This window comes from Sesamum indicum, linkage group LG9 (genome assembly GCF_000512975.1).
Source record: "Sesamum indicum cultivar Zhongzhi No. 13 linkage group LG9, S_indicum_v1.0, whole genome shotgun sequence".
In the NCBI taxonomy this organism is placed as follows: domain Eukaryota; kingdom Viridiplantae; phylum Streptophyta; class Magnoliopsida; order Lamiales; family Pedaliaceae; genus Sesamum; species Sesamum indicum.
In genome coordinates this window covers 5,242,706-5,263,219 of record NC_026153.1, presented here as the reverse complement: position 1 = coordinate 5,263,219, position 20,514 = coordinate 5,242,706, and the positions used below count along the sequence as shown (strand labels likewise).

The 20,514-nt window shown below is 31.3% G+C and overlaps 2 protein-coding genes across 2 annotated transcripts; both read right to left on the bottom strand.

Annotated features, from left to right (window-relative positions):
- On the bottom strand, positions 2,754–7,762 carry LOC105170690. Its single transcript, XM_011091565.2, has 3 exons — positions 6,968–7,762; positions 4,121–4,893; positions 2,754–3,132 (listed from the first exon to the last, which is right to left on the bottom strand). The coding sequence occupies exons 1-3, from the start codon at positions 7,679–7,681 to the stop codon at positions 2,961–2,963; spliced, it is 1,659 nt and encodes a 552-aa protein (XP_011089867.1). The 5' UTR covers positions 7,682–7,762; the 3' UTR covers positions 2,754–2,960.
- LOC105170870 (LOB domain-containing protein 1) lies at positions 14,520–16,191 on the bottom strand. The gene is made up of 2 exons (XM_011091792.2): positions 15,894–16,191; positions 14,520–15,230 (listed from the first exon to the last, which is right to left on the bottom strand). The coding sequence occupies exons 1-2, from the start codon at positions 16,119–16,121 to the stop codon at positions 14,886–14,888; spliced, it is 573 nt and encodes a 190-aa protein (XP_011090094.1). The 5' UTR covers positions 16,122–16,191; the 3' UTR covers positions 14,520–14,885.

Sequence of the window (20,514 nt, the reverse complement as noted above, 5' to 3'; positions counted from 1 at the left end):
TTGATAATTTTTTTTAAAAAAAAGTTCAATACATTTAACAACATATGAAAAATTATGTAAATATTTTACCAATTGTGTAAAAATATAAGATTTGTAAATTTATAAAGTTTATATAAATTCTACATTTAGTACAAAAATTATAAACCTTGAGTAGTACTTATTTTTTACAAAAAAATTATAATAATTCAGATTATATTTAGGAGAAGATAGTAATAGAGATATTTTAGGAGTGCAAATAATAAGGGCATTTTTGTCATAAAAAAGTTAATGTATATCATGAGGGGTCATTTTGTTATGTTTTATAGTTTAGAGGTATAAATGAACTTTATGCATAATTCAATAGTGTAAGGTGTATTTAACCCTAAAATAAAAACAAAAGACTCCTTTATTTTTGACCAAAAATGCTCATAGATTCCTTGCATGTGTTTATCAAGAGATTCGATAGGAAATATCTTAAACTCCCTTACTCATTAAATTAATTTTACACCTTTTCAAATCAATAGTCCTGATCTTCTTTTTAATCCAACCATCTACATATTTTTTTATTATTTGTATCAGATAAAAACATATTAAATGTATATATTTGTATTTTATATATTTAAGTATATAAAAAATGTAAATATATATTTTAAAAATGTTTATTATATAAGTATATCTATCCGTACCCTATTATTAAGAGAGACAACTTTTTTGGTGTCTCTTCTCCCTTTTTTGGTCTGCATATTTTTTAACATTTAATCTATTTCTTTTATTCATTTTATAACTTTCCACTTCCCCCATTATCTTTTGATATTTACTTACTTCTTTTTATTTACATGCATCTTTTTTTGACACTATATTATAATAAATTTAATATTAAATATTAAACAATAAATACTTTTAAAAATATTTTATTTTAAATAGTATTTGTAAAATTTGCACATATATAATATGTGTTCACAAATATTAGTACTATATATAATTAAAAAGGGGTGAATTGATATTCTTTGGTATGTCAATTTTAATATTTAATTTAATAGATTAATTTATTTTTTAATCTTCCTCCACCATCTAACTTCCCCCTCCCCATTATCTTTCAATAGTTATTTCTTTCTTGTTTTTTTGTTATTATTTTTTTATAAATTTAATATCAACTTATTATTTATATATTATTGAATAAATAATTTATTTTAAATAATATTTATAAAAATTGTACATACATAGAGTTTGCCACAAATTATTGGAATAAACTAACTACGAAGCATGAATTTAAATTAAGAGCGATATCCGTTGGCTTTTTTAACAGTTATTAATTAATGTTAGGAAATGTGAACTGTCGAATCTATCAATCTAGATTAAAGACCCAACTAATTTATGTAAATGGACATAAATGTCTTTTTTTTTTTTTGTTGGCGTGAAAATGAATACATATAGCAATATACGAGTGAGGCGCAAAAGGAGGTTAAGGGCAATAGGACTAATTACATTTAGATTCCGTTTAAACATACATAATTATATTTTCTTTAAGAAAAATTTAAAAATTATATTTACACCTTTTTCGAAAATTCTCCATTTACAATTAACCTTCTTCAATTAGTATGTCAAATTTTTACTTCTTACGTATGGGATGAGGTGTAAAAAATTATTGTATCTATTTTTTGGAAATGTCTTAACACACTAGATGAAGTACTTGTTAGACATATTTTTAAGAAACAGATGCAACAATGAATCAATAATGTCAACCTCACTCTATATATAGGAAGTAAAATAACAACAAAAGATTATTTGTATTCTATTTCCATCAACGACTACTTTCTATTCAATAGTTATAATTCAAAAATAATAATTTTAGATGCAATTACACCTTTTCTATTCAATGAGTATAATTCGGAAATAATATTCAAGAAAATATATACCCTACACATTGCTACACCCTATTCGAGAACACATCAATCGAGTTCACATGAGATTGAGTGCATAAAGTTACTACCCATTCTATTGAATCAGATTCTTTGCAAATAAATGATCACTAGGAGATAACAGTTGTGCAGATCAAGATAAGAGATTTCTACAGGTGTGAAGAGCACAATGCTACAGAACAAAGACAGTGGATGAGAAATTAAAATAACACTATCCGTATTTTGTCAGTAAATTTCTCCATGACGCCAAGAGATTGCGCTACACATGCATTTTTTAGCAAATCTTTATCAGCAAAGTAAGCAAATAGAAACAAAAGGGTTTAATTTTTTTCTGGCTAGTATACAATCAAGTTAAAAGAAGACACAACCTAAAACATAAACATTATGATACTATTTCTCACGACATGACAGAAAAAGGCATACATTGATTGAGAAAATACACAACTATATGCCAGAAACTACCATAAATAATTACAAATAAAAATTCACCTAACGAAAATAGGTATTATAGATGTACAATTTTACTATACTTCCATAAATTATAAGACAAACATCCATATTGAGTTACACCACATATTCAAATGAGTTCTACAAATCAATGATAAATATGACAAGTAAAAAGTCAAGGTAAAGACATGATCCACTCTAGATCATATTTGATTCATAGATATTTCATATTAACATCTTCAATATGGCACAGTTTAAACTTCAATTGGGCATCATTTCTACTTCAGCCCCAAACCATAATGAAATTATAAGCTGCCAGCTACAAGCACATTCTCAACAACAGCCACCGACGGAGCAAATATATCCTTATGAACAGAATGAAAATTCAAAATTCAATATTAAGATGTATTTTCAAAATGGTCCATTCATTGAGGTTTAAGGTGAAAAACATGGGTAGCAATACAACTTTACAAGCAACTTACTAGAGTAAAGGCAATCCTTATGAACTAGCACCATATTTACATTCACTATAAGAGATGTTTCTCAATAATCCTTCAGATCAGCACTGTAAAAGTTGCTAAGATTAGAACATGTAATCTGCCAAGATGTAGTTATTTACCAATATACATCAGAATCTGAATCATAGTATTCCTCATCGTCTTCCTCCTCTTCCTCTTCATCAAATTCACCATCTACAATGTTCTCCTCATCCCAAAGTGGACAGTAGCAAGTAGCCTTCTTGTTTTTCCACTCAGCTCCACAAGTATAGCAAAATTCATAGCCACATCTGCAGGAAAAAGGGTACATTGCAAATGCCTAAATATAGAATCAAGCACAATTATATATATACCAAAGAAAGAGCAAAATGAAAATGAACTCTCATAAAACACACTCAATCTATCTACCGTCCTTGTCAATGCTCGAAAAGATTTTTATTTAACATGGTTCTCATACAACCATAACCATCAAGTCAATAGCAGAGCCAATACAAAACAGGATAAATGACAGCAATTTAATTGTTTCTCCATACTAACATAGTACAACAGAAAAAGGTAGCTCTGAGTTTTTTGTCTATAATTTCTCCTGCCTGAAGGACCACTTAGGCCACCAACAGTTAGCTACTGTGTCTCTGCTATGAAACCGGATTAGGGTGAAATATTAGGGACCTGGGTGACTCCAGTCTCAATTTCTGAAAAGGATATCATTTAGGTTTCTCGACCAAAGATGTATTTCTCTTCCTTTTTCCTGTTCTGAGTGTCCTCGAAAGAAACTCATACAATTAACATCTGTAGTTCAATAAAGGATATTGACCAAAACAAATTTTCCTTACTCATATAAACAGGATGCGGACAAGAAAGTGCCAAGAAGAACGAGAATACCTCTCAAAAAGCCAGAAGCTTTTCACAGACAAGTCTTGCTAAACACCGAAAAGTATTTACATGTAAATGAAATTAAACAAGGATTTACATTCAATCCAAGAAAATAATCAAGTGGTAGTCTTCTATTTCTCTTTTCATGATTTACTAGTTCATAGATCAGCACACATTGACTTCAATTCTATAAGCTTTCCATAGAACATTGGCACTTCAAAGAATAATAATCAAGCAAAGGAAAAACAATTTATAAGAATCAAAGAAAGTATACCAGAATGTCCTAGTTAATGGGAATTTATGATAATATAGTCAATATACATAACTTAAATAGCCATTTGAGACTCATTATGTTCTTGCATGTTGAAATTAAACGAACAGAGATACTTGATATTTGATTGGTACCTGCAAGTCATGTGGTAGCACCCCGCAGCAAGTTCAATCATATGGTTGCACTTCACACATTGACGCCACATATTTGTTGCTGCCAAATTCTTTAACTTTGCCTCTTCTGGATGGGGATAAGGATTTCTCCTCTTATAATCAGAACAAGTCATGTTGTTGTGCCAGGGTACTTTGCAATCAATGCAGAAGCAACCGTTGCATTTCATACAGTTTCTGGCTCCAGATCTTGCTGCTCCCTCTAGTGCGCTCTTTGAATACTCCAAAACCTCGCTCTTAGACATCAAAGCCGAACATTTTGGATAAGGGCAGTAAACTTTCTCTGTAACCGGAATTGAAGCCTCCTTGATACGCTGACTCATAATCTCTATCAATCTAGGAGTCAAGAATTTGCTACAGCTATCAATCTTCAGTTTAGTTTTACAGCCTTCATGCGGACAAGTGGGCAACATTCCATGGAGTAGCTTCACTTCCACATGTTGTTTCATGCAAGAAAAGCAGTAACGGTGCATACAATCATCAATAGGAAAGATTTGGCTGATATTTGTGTCCTCTAAACAAATTACACATGTCTCATATGAATTCCTAGAATCACTCGACTCTGCGGCCTTGCAAACTTGAGAGATTATTGCTTCTCTTGCTAATTTAAATGCAAACTTGATGTCCTTTCTAGCCACAAGAGACGGTTGACAGTAAGTAAATTTTTCTTGAAGGTGAGAAACTTGACTGATCAATGCTGATACTTTTCTACGTCTTGTTGACCACTGGCCAGTAACCTGCAATCAGAATACACTTTTGACCAAGTGCACCTTTGAGAATTATGAAACAATATTACCGCAAAATTATTTTGTCATATGATCATTGATCATTAAAGGAACATATCCTCTGCCAGTGTAGAAAGAAGGCTATCTAAATCAAGCCACTCTAGACCATATTCTTGCTTGTGCATGTGAATTTTGATGATTTCTTAACCCCACCGTTGATTTTGGTTTGGCGAGGAGGAGGTTGTTCGCATGCACTATTTGTGCTATAAATCAAGCAAGAGTCAAAGTGGAACATCCTTTGAAAATTAAAAAGGACCGACATAAATACAATGTTCATTTATCATTTTCTCATACCAATCTGCCCCCTAAATAGCTTCTGCCAACTCCATACACAATAACCAAAGATCAAGGTTTTAGTTTGGGGAGAAGGAGGTCAACCTCATACACTTTGCATGCTCTAAAATGAAAGCACCCAAATATCTTTCAACAACAAGAAAAGAGGAAACAGGAAATAGAATAAACAGGAAGTCAGGGAGAAATCTCAGTCACCAGATGTCCAGATCTCTATTACCCACAGTCATTAAAAGATATATAAAGAAACCTTCTGAGGCAACCTGTATCATTATTGATTGCCATATGAGAAAAATATATGACCTTTTAAGGCAAAGATAATTACATTTTGGGTATGTTGGGATCTAGTTTTTGGATGTTTGTGATTGTTTTGTAAAATAAAGAGAGAATGCAGGATAGGAGTTTGCTTTGGAGATTCTATTGTATGTGTGGTTTTGTTTTGGAATTTGGAATTCTATTGTGTGTGTGTCGCAACGCAAGATATCAATTCTAGTTCAATACAGTAGGCATATACCGGTCTAAATAGACATATACAGAGTTGAGTAGACAACCCAACATTTGGAGACAGCCAAAAGCTAATCCAAACACTGCATTATTTCGGAATCTTTTTGAGAACTAAGATATAAATTCACATCACTGTCCAGTCTCATTAACAATTGACGCCATTTAACCCCATTCACTTGATACTGACTAAATTATCTCTTCAGACAACCTAATCACCTAGGTCATTAATATCACATTTTTTGGACATTCATTTGGACATATAAAACACCAAGTTTCCATCCTTTCATAGAACAAAACTATTTCTCGTCCCACTTTGTTTAATGAAGTAGCAAAAATTACACATACCAACACCATCTCCAAGAGTTTCGCAAACTTTAACATTTTTGGAAGCTAGCGACATATCACATAATACAGCTAATCAAAATTCACTTGTCAACCAAATTTCCATCCTCAACAAATTCTGTCCAGCTAAACAAGAATCTCACTTTCCATTTCATTATACAATAGATGAAGCCTCTCATCCAGTATTCCTCCTTTCACATTTCCTCAAAAGGCAATCCTTTCAACTCAGTAACAGATAACTTCAGATGAGTTACAGATCATGCTATTGTAGAATTCACAAAACTTCCTGCTCTAGTACAGCAAATACTATATCCAAACTCACACCAATACAGGAGCATGCATTCTGGGGAAGTCTCACACATATGTTTGTAAAAGTGGGCTGGTGGAGTGCGGGTGGGGTTAGGGATAGGTGGAAACACTATTAATAGATCCCTCAAAGTTAACCCTCTGGTTCGTATCCTCACTCCCAGCAATCAATTTTACGCCAAACCAAGTCGGGATATTCAGGAGATGCCATGGAAACATAATCCTCTAATGTCTGTAATATCAAACTGTAACAGGTTGAACCTAAACACATGCTTTAGCAACAGTAGGTAAGATCAAATTATAACAAGAAAACATCTGTGAACGATATTTCATCCACAAGCAGTATTCGTCAACACTAAATAAGCTTGCAATTCTCGACTTTTTCCATCAATTGCCATAACTTTTTTCAAGATTACAGTCAACTAGGTCACTGACAGATGCTACATTCTACTTCATTTTATTTAAAACTCAATTTTTAACATAAGAACACAGACAAAAGAATCATTCGTGTGAAATAACACTTACGAGAACGCAATTGAAAACTTAGAAATAGAGCCCGAAGTAAAATGAAAATGGAACTCACGAATTTGAAAATAGTGTAGTAATCGCAATAGAAGGTAACCCTCTTCAATTCAAGTTCCAATGCAGCATTAAGACCCTCGACCAGAGCCCTCATTTCCGCGCGCTGCCGGCTCGACCCATTGCCCACCAATGGCTTTCGCAACTCAAATAGTACTTCATCCCTCGAGTCGCATACCGCGACGCCAATTCCACTCAAAAGAGTGCCCTCTGGCAACTGCTTTTCCACCAAACCTTTAAAATAAACCCTAAAAATCTCGTCATTCACCCCTTCCGAGCTACCCTCCCCGAATGGACGCTCAAAATTATCCCCCCAGTCCTCCCACTCTTCCTCCGGCATTCTCGAAATTTCAAGTGCCACTTTATGATCATGGATACGACGGTGGAGATCATTCTTTAATTTCTTGAACTCCGTTTCAGAAACGGCCTTGTCTTTTAGTTCCTGCTCGAGTTTAAGCATTTCATAGGAAAGTAGGTCGGGGAAGTTCGAGACGTCTTTATTCTTCTTGGACTCAGACACAACGGTGGAGGACAGAGATGGTTGGTGGGGGAGGGTAAGAGAGGCCGAGATGGCTTCTTGGAGCTGGAGATTGAAGGCGAAGTCGAGGTCGGAGTCGAGAGCTTTGGCGGCCATGATTTCGCGGCGTTGCTGAGCGACGATAGCTTGGAAGTCATCGGAATCCGAACCGAAGTCAAGCGACGACGGTGGGACTGACATTGAAATTCTTGTGAGTAAGCGATCGATCAAGTAAGTGGAGGGGTCTGTTTGGGAATCGGAGGAGATTTCGCGGGATGAGTATCTTTCGTCGCATTCCCACTATTCATTTATTATTTCTTTAATTTAATATTTCTCAAATTCATTAAAAAAATAATTATATTACAATAATTTTTCTTTAAATTTATCATAATTATAAATAATATTTTTATTATTTAAAAATTAATTTTTTTTATTAATTTTAACGTCCGTCTAATAATGAATTTTTTTCGTTAGATTTCGTCTCACCATAATACTCTTTTACTTTATAAATTAAATTTTTATATAACTTTTAAAAATTTTAAAATATTTTTATGAATACTTATTTTATCATATATTTTATTTTAAAAAAATGTCACCAAGTACAGAATAACAATATTTACTTCATCATTTATTTTTTATTTGAAAAAAAATATTTATATTTCTTTAAATAATAAAAATAATTGTATTTAACACACAAAAGAATAAATCCACCTTGAATCAAAGAAGTTTGACAAGTCTTTGAGTGTGTGAGTTCCACAAAATTGTGAGGAAAATTTCTATTGCAATTCATCCTATTTGGATGACAATTTCTTTATGAGAACTTTTAAATTTTTGTTAGAGAGTGTGAGCGTAATTATACTTTACCATAGATGAAGTTTTTCATTTCTAATGTTGGAATCTCCCATATACTTCGTTAGTCTATATTTAACCCAATTTAGATTAAACAAAGAGGAAAATGTTTTTTATTCTTCCGTTGCTCTCATTTGTGTCTTTCCCCAATATATGACATTTGCTCGCTACTATCGATTAGCTCGACCAGAGGCAGGAAGATTATGGGGTTTAGTTCAGGTTTTTGTGGTAAATTTTGAAGTCGTAACTAAGTTTATAGTAAGTCTTATGTTTTCGTATTTTGGATTCGAACCCATCTAAACTTAGTATTTTTTCTGTACATATATCTATATGCAGTATATTTTAAACCCAAACTTTTTTAGTATCCGATTCTTTTAATATTTTCTATGTTATATGTGAATATGTGTATGAAGCTATATATGCATCTGTCCCATTTTCTTTTAGTTTGATAGTTGTTGGTAGAAAACTCCATGTCCTGCAATCCTCCCACCTTGGCCAAGAATGTTAGAACCAAGATCAGTTGGTAACATATACACTATATACAAACATACATATTGTCTTATTCATCCATTACATTGAATAAACATATTACATAACATATAGTTAGTCTCCTAAAATGAAAAAAAATAGGGGCAACATAATCTTCTATTCAACCAAAGTAATAAAGAAAGAACATCATCAAAGCATACAATGAAATAGTTTGCCTCCTTTGCATCTTCAAGAATTTATCTTCTCTTCTATTCAACCTCCTAAGTAGTCCTAGTATGATAACTCTTATTTAGGGGGTTGTATTGTCGTTTTTTTACTTATTTATTTCAAAAAGGTCTTTTATCTATTAGTATTATCACAGGGACCTATTAGTAGCAATAATTGAGAGGTCAAGTCCACATTTTCATAATATAAGGGAGGAAGTGTGGTAGGATATTTACTAGAAAAAATGCAAGCAAACTCCCTTGTGATATTGTAAATGAGTAAATTACTGCCTTATAAAAATATAAATAGTGATTTACCTTTCTGTATTTTTTAAAATACAACAATTTACCCTCCCCCCCCCCCTATGATTTTTAAAATGAAGAAGGAGGTAAATTGCTTCATTTTAAAAAGTATAGGAGTGTAAATTACTATATTTTTTTCATAGGGTGATAATATGCTCATTTTTAATATCATAGAGGGATAAATTGCTATTCACCCTATATTAACCCCAGGTTTATAAAATCATTTGAAATGATGGAACACAACTCCAATAGTTTACTTCCAATAATCATACAACCAAACTTTTCATAATTAATAGGTTAAAGAGGAATTACCAATCACCAATTTTTCCAAAAAAAAGATAAAATAAAATCATTTTCTTTTCAATTCACATATATTAATCAATTCTTACTTTAGCAAACCATAAAAACGAACATGATAAAATGTAATTTATTTTAAATATAATTAACTAGACACAAAACTAAAGTGAAAATAATTGTAGTCTTTGTGATAAGTTCTTTGAGAAATTTTCCCAAAAAAGATGGAGCAACATACCAATGTATTAAGTAGACAACACCAGAAAAGTTACTGCAGTCAACAAAAACTTTGGTATCATGTCCAACTTTACATTGGCAAGTTTAAGCACTTTTCTTGCAATGAAGAAAAATATAATGACCAAAGTAAACATATGCTATTATCATTAATATTCTCTCAAATCCCGCACTTTTCCACCCTCCAATTGTTGTTCTTTTTTTACCCAAAAAAACTTAATTCTATAGCAAGATCACATGACTATAAAACTATAAGATTCGAAATCCACCAATATATGAGTATTGTCCTACGTTGACCTAGTTCCATATTTAATATAACCGTATTAGTTTAAATTAATCATAATAATTGATTTACTCGAAATTTTTTTTTATATATGATTCTTCTTTATATACTCGGGATGGACATTTTGAAATATATATATATGAACATAATAAAAAAGAAATGTTGAGCCTATCCATCCTAACATTAATGAGCATGAACATGGAGAGCCTAGCGCAGAGTAATTTTACGAGATGAATTTTTTTTTTTTATGAAGTATATTTATATGGTAACTTCATTGTTTATTTTTTATTTTTTGTCATGATTAATTACTATGGCTAAAAGTAATGGTGAATATTAATTAACCACTGCTGATGAGCAACAACTCCATTTGATGCAGCTAAAAAATTATGACAAATATTTTGGCTATAAATAAAATCGTAACAAATATTAATTAATTGTGGTAGCTTAAATTTTCATATTAATTTTTTTGACCCGCAAATAGTATTAATTTTCCATGAATTTTAAGCCATTATATTATAATTTAGAGAATATACACTTTTTTATAGTGATAATTCTTTTCATTATTCGATAGTTGTTTTTATTACTTATATAAGCGCGCTACCTCAATAACTTAATTAAATCAAAACCTTCTTTGATATCTATATTGTACTTTCAAGAGTTCAATTTATCGAGGAAAATAAGTTTTCTTTTTTTTAAAAAAAAAAAGATTTTTGATTTACGACTTCTTTTTTAAACTATATAATTGGAGCTGATTCAAACTAAAAGTTATAAGCAGCTCTCTACCATATCGACAAAATTATAAATATTATGTTATTTTTTAATCTACTTCAACTCTGATTTTTTTTTCCCTTTTCACTTTTATTTTCAAATATTTACAATTTTCATTACTGCTTAATTTACAAATTTCTTCACAACTTATTCTCGACGTAGAAGTAAAAAATCTTGCCAACAACCCCTTTGTATTTATTGATTGATTTAGATGAAAATCGAAGTTTTGTAATATTTGGGCCCTTATGTTTATGATTAGAAATAATTGTTTGTAGGCAGTACTATCAAACAATAATGTCTTTGTAGGCTACATATAATAATTATGCATCCACATATGAACTGTTCTCAAGAGTTATATAGTCAACGTCACGTACCTAGACATCATCATCATAATTAATACTCTTCTAAGCCGTAATAAACTCATAATCTGCAATTCTTTTTTTTTTTTTAATTAATGCTCATATTTAGTAATTATTAAATTATAAATAATAATAAAATATATTAAACTCAAATAAAATAGGATAGACATAGATGCTTCTGGATGAAATTGATCTCATAGTCTAGTACTTGTTGCGACGGAAATGAATCCTGTACCACAGTTTGAAGCACTGGAAATAGGGCTGTGAGAATTGAGATAGATTTTTGCAACGAATTCACAATGACATCCACTCTTCAACATGATATGTGCACGATTCGACTCAAATTTGTCCAACGCCGTTGCAAATTAAGGACAACTTCATTCCGCCGCATATTTTGTTGCATATTGATTAGGATAAAATGTCATTTGGGGTGGATTGCTACGACAGTTTCTCCTGCCAAATTCACTTTTGTTTCCAACAAATTTTCTATTGCAAAAATTCATCAATCTTTTACGATGGGTATAGCGATATTTTCCTACTCCTAATGATCATCCGTACCAAATTTGTGTATATTTGGTTGCAACCTGGAACGGGTGCACCTATGCGTCTTAAAACCTATTTTTTGTGAAGTGTCAACCTTGACAATCAGATTAAAAACTCAATAATCCTTCAACATGTATTATTTTTGGTCTAATATTACATCTTAGGTTTTTCATTCCATTTGGATGTAAATTATGTTAAATCACATTTGAATTGATAAATTTTAAATTTCTAATGAGTTAGAAACAAATTAAATCCTTTCAATTCGCTTGAACAATTCTAAATTCAAAAAGTTTCAAATCTTTTTTTAACTCTTCTTAGTTGAAACTATATTTTATTAAATATTGATGAATTTTTAATTCATTTGATATGAAGTTATTCGAGTTCATTTCCTAAATTTTTATCAGTTCATATATATATATATATATATATATAGCTTAAAATATATTTAATTAATAATTGATTGAAATATAAAAATTTGGACATAATCATGAAACATAACCAACGGAATGATGAGCAGGATGTGAACGAGGAATGTCCGAGCCATCATAGTTTACTCGTACCACACCAAAACTTCTTTCATGTCCAATGCCATTCACCATGTTTGAACAAATGTGAAGAAAATAACTAGCAAAGAATTTTGGATGCCGACACTTATTACTTCTCTCTTATATACATACATATATATATATATAATTTGTAAAATAATTAACAAAGAATTTAGTTAGATAATTGTTGAAACTCGACTTGAAATTTTACAAACTGAATTTATATAATTTAAATTATATTATAGTCGAAAGATAGGATCTAATTTGATTTTAGCCCAAATAATGAGCAAATTGCAATGTTTGGTCTCATGTGCGAAAATAACAGCTAATGCGCAACCATGTTATTTATTTATTTATTTTTATACAAGGGGGTTAGGAGTCGGCAAAATTGGGTTTAAACCTACGATTTTTTCTTTGTTTAAGAGAGGTGATGCCAATTCAACCAAACATTGATGCCAATTATGTTAATTATTATTACTTTTCACTTTGAGCTCTTATAATTAATTAGCCATGATTAGGGGGAAAAAAAGGTCATATTCCTCTTAGTAATACATATACTCCTTCAATTTTTGTCATTTTAGTACAAAATTTTCATTACTTGTAATATTTTATACTTTTATCCAAATATTTTAAAATTTTATTGTTAAAATAACCTAACATTTTATAATTTTAAAAACATCATCTTAAAAATATATGAACTTATACCTCTAAAAATACTATATATGAACTTATAAATTATTTAAAGATAATTTACATTGGCATCCCTTCAGGTTAAGTCTAATTACACAAATACTTCAAACTTTTCACAAAACTATAATTACACCCTTTAAAATTATAATTATAGATACAAATATGATAAAATCTTACAAGTAAAGCCCAGAGATTAGCTTATATTGACACGCACGAACTTATGATTTTACGGAAAAAAATATAGAGTGTTTATCTATAGTAATATAAAAAAGAAAGACCTTTTACACTCATAAATCCACACCAATTTTTATATATGACAATTGTACCCCTTGTGACGATATGACATGGAGGTTTTTTTGTCTTTTGCTTTTTATTTTTTCTTGAAATGAAATTTATTAATTTATATATTTTATTTTTATTTATTATGAATTTTAAAATATAAAAAATTATTTATTATATATAATAGATTTAAATATAAATTGAGAAGGTGTGGATGTTATACACCTTACCTTATCCAAACACGCTGTATTGAGGGAAGTGGTTTCATATTCATACATTGGTTCCCGCTCAAGTGTGGAAATTTGAAGCTATATATGGAAATGATGTCCCACGTAAATTTAGTCAAACCAAACATAATAATACGATATATATTATATTCTACAATTGTTGCATTGGTCTATGATCCTTCCATTCTTCTTAAAATATACAGAAAAAAGAATCACTGTCCAATGAGCTGCTGACAAATGGAGTTTGAGAAGACTGACCCCACGTGAGGAGCACCTGATTCTTTGAACTCTTTTTCTTGCTCTTCAGGGCGCATGGGAGGACTAGGAACAGTACGAATTATCTTTTTTCTTTCTTTTTTTTTGATTATATATATTAGTTAAATTAATTGAGGAAATAAATTTATATTATATGTACAGTATAAATATATCAAATAAAAAATGAAATATTGATTTAAAATATAAAATTTACGTTGACGGCGGGATGGGGTTAACTATAAAAAAAATATATTGTCAATTTCAAAACATAAATATTTTAAAAGTGCTAATTAACTACATTTGTATATTATACTTAAAAATAAATATCGCAGTCAATGATAATTAACTATTGATTATACAACAATTACTATACGTTGTTTTAGTCATAATTAAAATCATGATAAAATATTGATAATTAACTATAGTCAGTATTTGGATTTTTACGTTGGTTTTGTTTTACTGTATAGTAGAAAATATTAATCAATATAATTTTTTAATTAGAGTCATTGATAATGTAGGGAATAATTTGTTTTTTAACAGTGTGCATTAATATAAAGAAAAAATAATAATTTATAAAAAAATAACAATAGAACTCATGATTGGAGGTGGAGAATAAACATTATGGCCCTCGTTCGTAAGGTATCATATCAAAGTTTGATTAGAGGAGAAAAAAAGAAAAAAATTAGGTAACCAGAAAGTTGAAGAAAGGGAAGAGAGATTAGACATTTAGACAATGACATCTCTCCTTCTGAAATCATAAGATAACATGGATAGGAGAAAACACTCGTCAACTTCATCTCCTTTAAAACATAATCATTAGAAATTAATTATACATATAACCTAACTACTAACCTATGCTCCAAGGACTATAATTATAATTAATGTGTCCCATATATATATATAGTACTACCTATATTACATTTGAATAATAATATGGAAAATTAAAGGAGCATATTAATTAATTAGTCTTAATTCATTAATATTTTTTTTCCTAAAATATCGATATATCCTTCTCAGTTCATCAGCACAAGAACTTGGACTTGAAATCCTCGTTTCACACGATGGATGAGTGATCTGGATTAGGTCATGTCCAGAGGAGTTGTTCCCACACGAGTCCAGTATTGTTTTCGTCTAGAAAGTTGGCGTTACTTTGGTAAGTACGCGGACTAGTACCAAAAGCATCTAACGAACTCTGGTGATCGTTCGGTTGTGCCATTTCCATGCAGATTAGGGCCATAAGATTGGCATTTTGGCATTGCACGTTGACAAGCTCAGCTCGTGCTTTCGCGAGCTGTTCCTGGAGCTCACTCACTTGCTTCTGGAGTTGGCAGATTGCACCTGCACATCCATACACGGGATCTCTTAACCTTGCGTTGGCCTCGTACACCATGCTGCTCACTGCATCCGCTCGTTGTGGCTCTGGAAGTTCCTGATATTATAATCCAAGAATTATTTGCATGTGTTTTGAAATTTAAACTGTTAGAGAGAAAACGACTTTTAACTTAAATTGGATTGATTATATGATAGAATTGACGTGTTTTGAATTAATTTTAGTGTACTTGTGTTGTGGGCGTGCGAAAATTCATCATTTGTCTATGTGAAAAGTATTGTATGTCATACAAGACTTTTGTGCGCTCTCCCTGTGCATTTACAGGTGAAATTTTTGAATGACTGGTTGCATTTACACTACTACTTAATGGAGTAATAAAAAGGTTCCCTTATCAATACCAATAATAAAAATGTGTTGGTGGCTTGTATTTTGCGTTAAATGCAAATTTTTCTATCGAAGTACCAACAGACAAAAAACTCCTTAAAAAAGAAAAACTGCAACCCGACCACTAACACGGGGAAGCAGTGAGCTTCTTTTATAAAAATTCAGAAAATGGTGTGCCCTTTTCTTTTATTTAGAGAAGTTATATGTCTGCTAGTATTTTCATAAAGGGAAAAGTACATTTAGTCCTATTTCCATAAGGCTATACTTGGTCCAAAAGAAAAATGTTAACAAATTAAGACAACATTGACTACAAGGGAGACAAACACAAATACCATGAAAGGAGAATTACACATGAATAGAACACAATAGTAAACGTACCTGCAAGAACTTGATTATGTTGCTGGCCCCAAACACACGATGAGCAGTAGTGAACTTGAGCGGATCATTGGGAGGAAAATAAGGAGCCAAAACGCATTTTTCGACGCATCGTCGCCGTAAAATCTTGCAAGCAGCACAAGGGCTGATTACCACATGAGACTGAGGAGGAGGAGATACTGAGGAAGAAGGTGAAGTTACAGTAGTTATGGTTGTGTCACTGCCCTCCATCTCTGAGCAATAAGAGAGAATTTTTGAAGTGTTTGTTGAAGTAAAAAAGTAGTGGGTGGATGTGTGGTTTTGTACCAAACATGGTGCTTAATGTGAGAATATATATAGGCATAGGAGCGGGCCGAGTCGCTTTCTTTGACAAAAATGTATTGGCCCTGCGAGCATGCATGATTTAACAACAGGTAGCTGTTATGTTAGAAGAAATTAAATATAATATATAATTCTTTTTTCCTCTTTTTTTTGTTTAAAGTTATGTGAAATTTAATGAAAAAATTGTATTTTACGTGCCACAAGTTGCTTTTTTTTTTTAAATTTAATTTTATTATTTTTAAACTCACCACATTGATCTCATAACTTCAAAACATTTATAATTCTAGTTTTAAGTTTGAGCACAGCATATGCGGAATTCTCCCCCAGGGGGTTTCGGGCCCGGGGCAATTAATACCTCGCGTCATCGCAAAACTTACAGTACTTTAGCTCATTATCGTCTTTTCAATATAATATGCAACTATTTTTGGATGCTTCAATTTTTTGGACTGATAAACCTAATTCCCTTCTCATCTTCTTCATAATGTAGTAATCGACGGGAAATGTGTGATTGTGGGGGTTATAGGTCATCAACCAACTAGGACACCTAATTATAGCATTTTTGGAGCATATTTTGCTCGATTTTGATATTCACCAGCCTAGCAATAGCAGATAATTGGGATTTGTTATTGTCGTTTTACAACAGTTGGTCAACAGCATATATTACATCAAAAAATTTATCTGACAACCGAGACAAATCATAGTCATAGACTATCCTGCTATAGCACGAACTAGGGCCCACCTCACCTACATTAGTAGGAAAGACGCTCGAACCCTCATCAGGCACAAGCTTGGCATGGCATACGAAGAAAAATATTCCAATCCAGTTGCATTATAAATCATCCTCAGATCCCAATTCATTTGTTGATAATCACTCAGTGCGTAGTCATCTCGGGTACAGTAGGAGTTGTTGGAAAATGGTGAATGATAAATTAAAAAATAAATTTATTTAATAAATATGTTTTTATTAGATTAAATCGTAACAAGTTATTAGTTACAATATACGATACATGATAAGCTCATGATACGTAGATGATGGTTGATGGCGCACAACCATCATCCAATCAATGTCTAATCAACCGAATAGGTGTGTCCTTTAGTTGAAATGATATGTCCATTGGCTGAAAACCTTTGGATGAAAAGATGCGTCCATTTGAGTTAAATGCATAACCCTTTGGATAAAACGATGCACCCATTTATTTGAGTGAAATGGTATGTAATTTGGGTGAAATGATGCATTCATTCGAATGAAAGGTTATAATCTTTTAAGGGCATCTTTTCTAATTGGACATGTCAATTGGATGATACCTTTCCAACTTCTATAAATAGATCTCACTATTCACTTTATTTTATAAGTTCAATTCATTCAAATTACAAGGCATTTTAGAGCATTTCAATGTGTTAGCAATAAAAGCATGTTGTTTTTTATTAAGAGAGTTCCAAAATATTGTTTGATTTGTCGTTTCTGAAAGTTTTTTTGCCCTGTCTTTTTTGTTTTAAGTTATTTAAAATTTAATGGGAAAATTGCACTTTACGTCCCACCAATTGATTTTTTTGCAACTTTGATTTTATTTGTGAACTCACCACATTGTATTTCATAACTTTAAAACATTTGCAATTTTAGTTTTAATCTCGAGCACGGCATACACTGAATTCTCCCACCCGGGGGTTTCGGGCCCGGGTCAATTTGTATCAGTCGAGGTGTTAGGGAATCAGTCATCACTTGCAAGAGGTGTTAGGGCGAATTTGCGACGGCCATCCGCAACGTACGAAATTTCATCCCAAAACTGCTACATGGGTCTCAGATTAAGTATTAATAAGAAGTAAAATGATAGAAATCTTGAATGTTAAAGTGAGATTTGCCTTTAAGAAATAGTGTGAACTTTCTAGCCGAAACTGACTCGACGGAACTCAACATTTACCTTAAGCATGCAGCAACGACAATCAAACCCTGATGTGATGTAAATTTGTACCAGATCCGGGTTGCCAATCTTTGAAAATTATTAATATAAAAAAATAAAAATTATATTATATGCAGTAATCAGTGCTTGTACGAGTATAAAAGCGTCATTCTAGAAACAACCGTGTCATTCGAAAAAATTTCCAAATACCAATTGACGACTTTTACTTAAATAATGAACAAAAAATGAAATGTAAATGTCAAGACACGTTATACTTTTGAAAAAATAGAAAAAAGAAAGACTAATATGTATTGCTTTACTTAAGTCAAAAACAAAGCAAATTAAGAATGGGAAGTAGAAGCAGAAATGAGAGGTATAAATACACAATAAACCCTATTTTTTCCACAAGCTTTTCTACCTAAGCCAACATTTTCTACTCCGCTGCTCATCTTAATTATGGTCCCATTCAATTTTCCACAACCACTGAAATTTCTCCAACTCTTTTGGATCTAAGTGGAGTTTTATGATCAAGGATAAGGACAATTTGACTCTATATTATTTGCAATTCTACTTACCATTTCGTATGGAGATAATTACAATTTTCGTCCTCTAATTACGACCAAGTGGTATTTTCAGCAAATTTGAAATAAATTTATTTTTGCGATGAGGGATAGTGATTTAAAGTATGGGCACATTGATGAAATTTGTCGTTGGAAATTATTAATTTGGTGAGAAAATATTTTGTGAAAGTTGTTAATTTCTCATCTTTGTTCCTGTACATTCATAGGTATAAAATATAGAGAATGTTTTTATCTAACACATCAATTTTTGTGACTGTTTCACCGTACAATTTGAACAATGAGGTGATTTTGAAGAGTGCAGAATCACAATCAGCCGTAAATTTGAAATTATGCAGCTTTAAATGCATCCATATATTCAAAAAAGAGTTTGAGGCAGAATTATGGACTTGTAGTGCACATATATATATATATATATATATTATTACAATAACAACCAATTAATCATAGTAGGTTTGATTTATTCATATAATAATTAAGTTGAATTGATTGAAGCAATTAATAAGAATTTATTGAGAATGTTGGCATGGGTAATGGTAATGTGCTGCCAAATATGTAGACAAGTGCAGTTTTCCTACTTCCTTAACGACCATTCAATTACGTGTCCGTTTCTTGATAGTGACCTAATTACTTGGACAATAGCTGGGTTGGTCTCCTCGTTCACCACATGTATTTTCTCCCATTTTCTTTTACCTTACATCTGGAATTATGCCGTGTTTGGTCCTGATTTTATGATTAAAATAAAATTGAAAGAGTTTTCTTTCTTAAAAGAAAAAAAAATCCCTTGTTTTCCTTTTTCTTTACGGATAAATTATAACATAATATGTACGTAAAATAAATTGATATTAACAGTAGATTACCGACTTTATGAATCTCTGTACAGTTTGAATTACAAATGTATTTCTCTTGATATACCTTGTACTTCACATGGATCTAACATCCTCTTTGATTCTGGGATTTTTTGTTCGTCAAGAGACGAAAATCGGTGTCCTTTTCAATGTCCATACTCTGATATATTTTGATTATATCTTTTTTTTTTAAGATTTATAATCCACTTCAAACGAGCTATTTTGATTGTATACATTTTTATTGAGTGATAATGAGAAATTAATCTAGATACTATTTTCAATCACATTCTCATCTATAAATGTGGATAAATAATCAAAAATTCTAAATTTGTGCATTTAAATTAACATAAACAAAATATCGTCATCATGACTCATGAGTTTAAGTCACGAAATAACGTATAATCTCTTTAATTAAAAAATACTAATAATTCAGCACCATATGATATATATGTTGTATATTCATAAATCTATATCTAACCATCAACATACACGATATCATTATTTATAGTAATTATTCATTTTTAGACTATTCTTCATACCTAACTCCAATTTTATTTCCAAACTTTTGATCAATTATTCAACCTCCCAACTTGGAAATAGAATAGCTTGTTAGTCCAAAAATCTATAAACATTTCTAACATAAAGAACAAAGAAAAGTACGTATACTCGAAGTGGTTTGACTTGTGGCTTGACAATTCCCATGCGTGTGGACCTCTTCAAATACAAACACAAATGTCCCTTCTCTATTTCAATTTTCATGATATATATATAAATAATTAATTCAGTATTGCATGTGCCTTCCCCCTTTATAAATTGTGTTCTGAGCTGTATGATTCTTGGAGACACTTTTGTAACATCATGTGCCCAACGTTCACTAATATAAATTATTAGATAAATTCTATAATATTCTTTGAGATTACGAGTATATATGTTCTTTGTAAAATTATAAGTATATTTTGTAAAACTGTAAATATAGTTA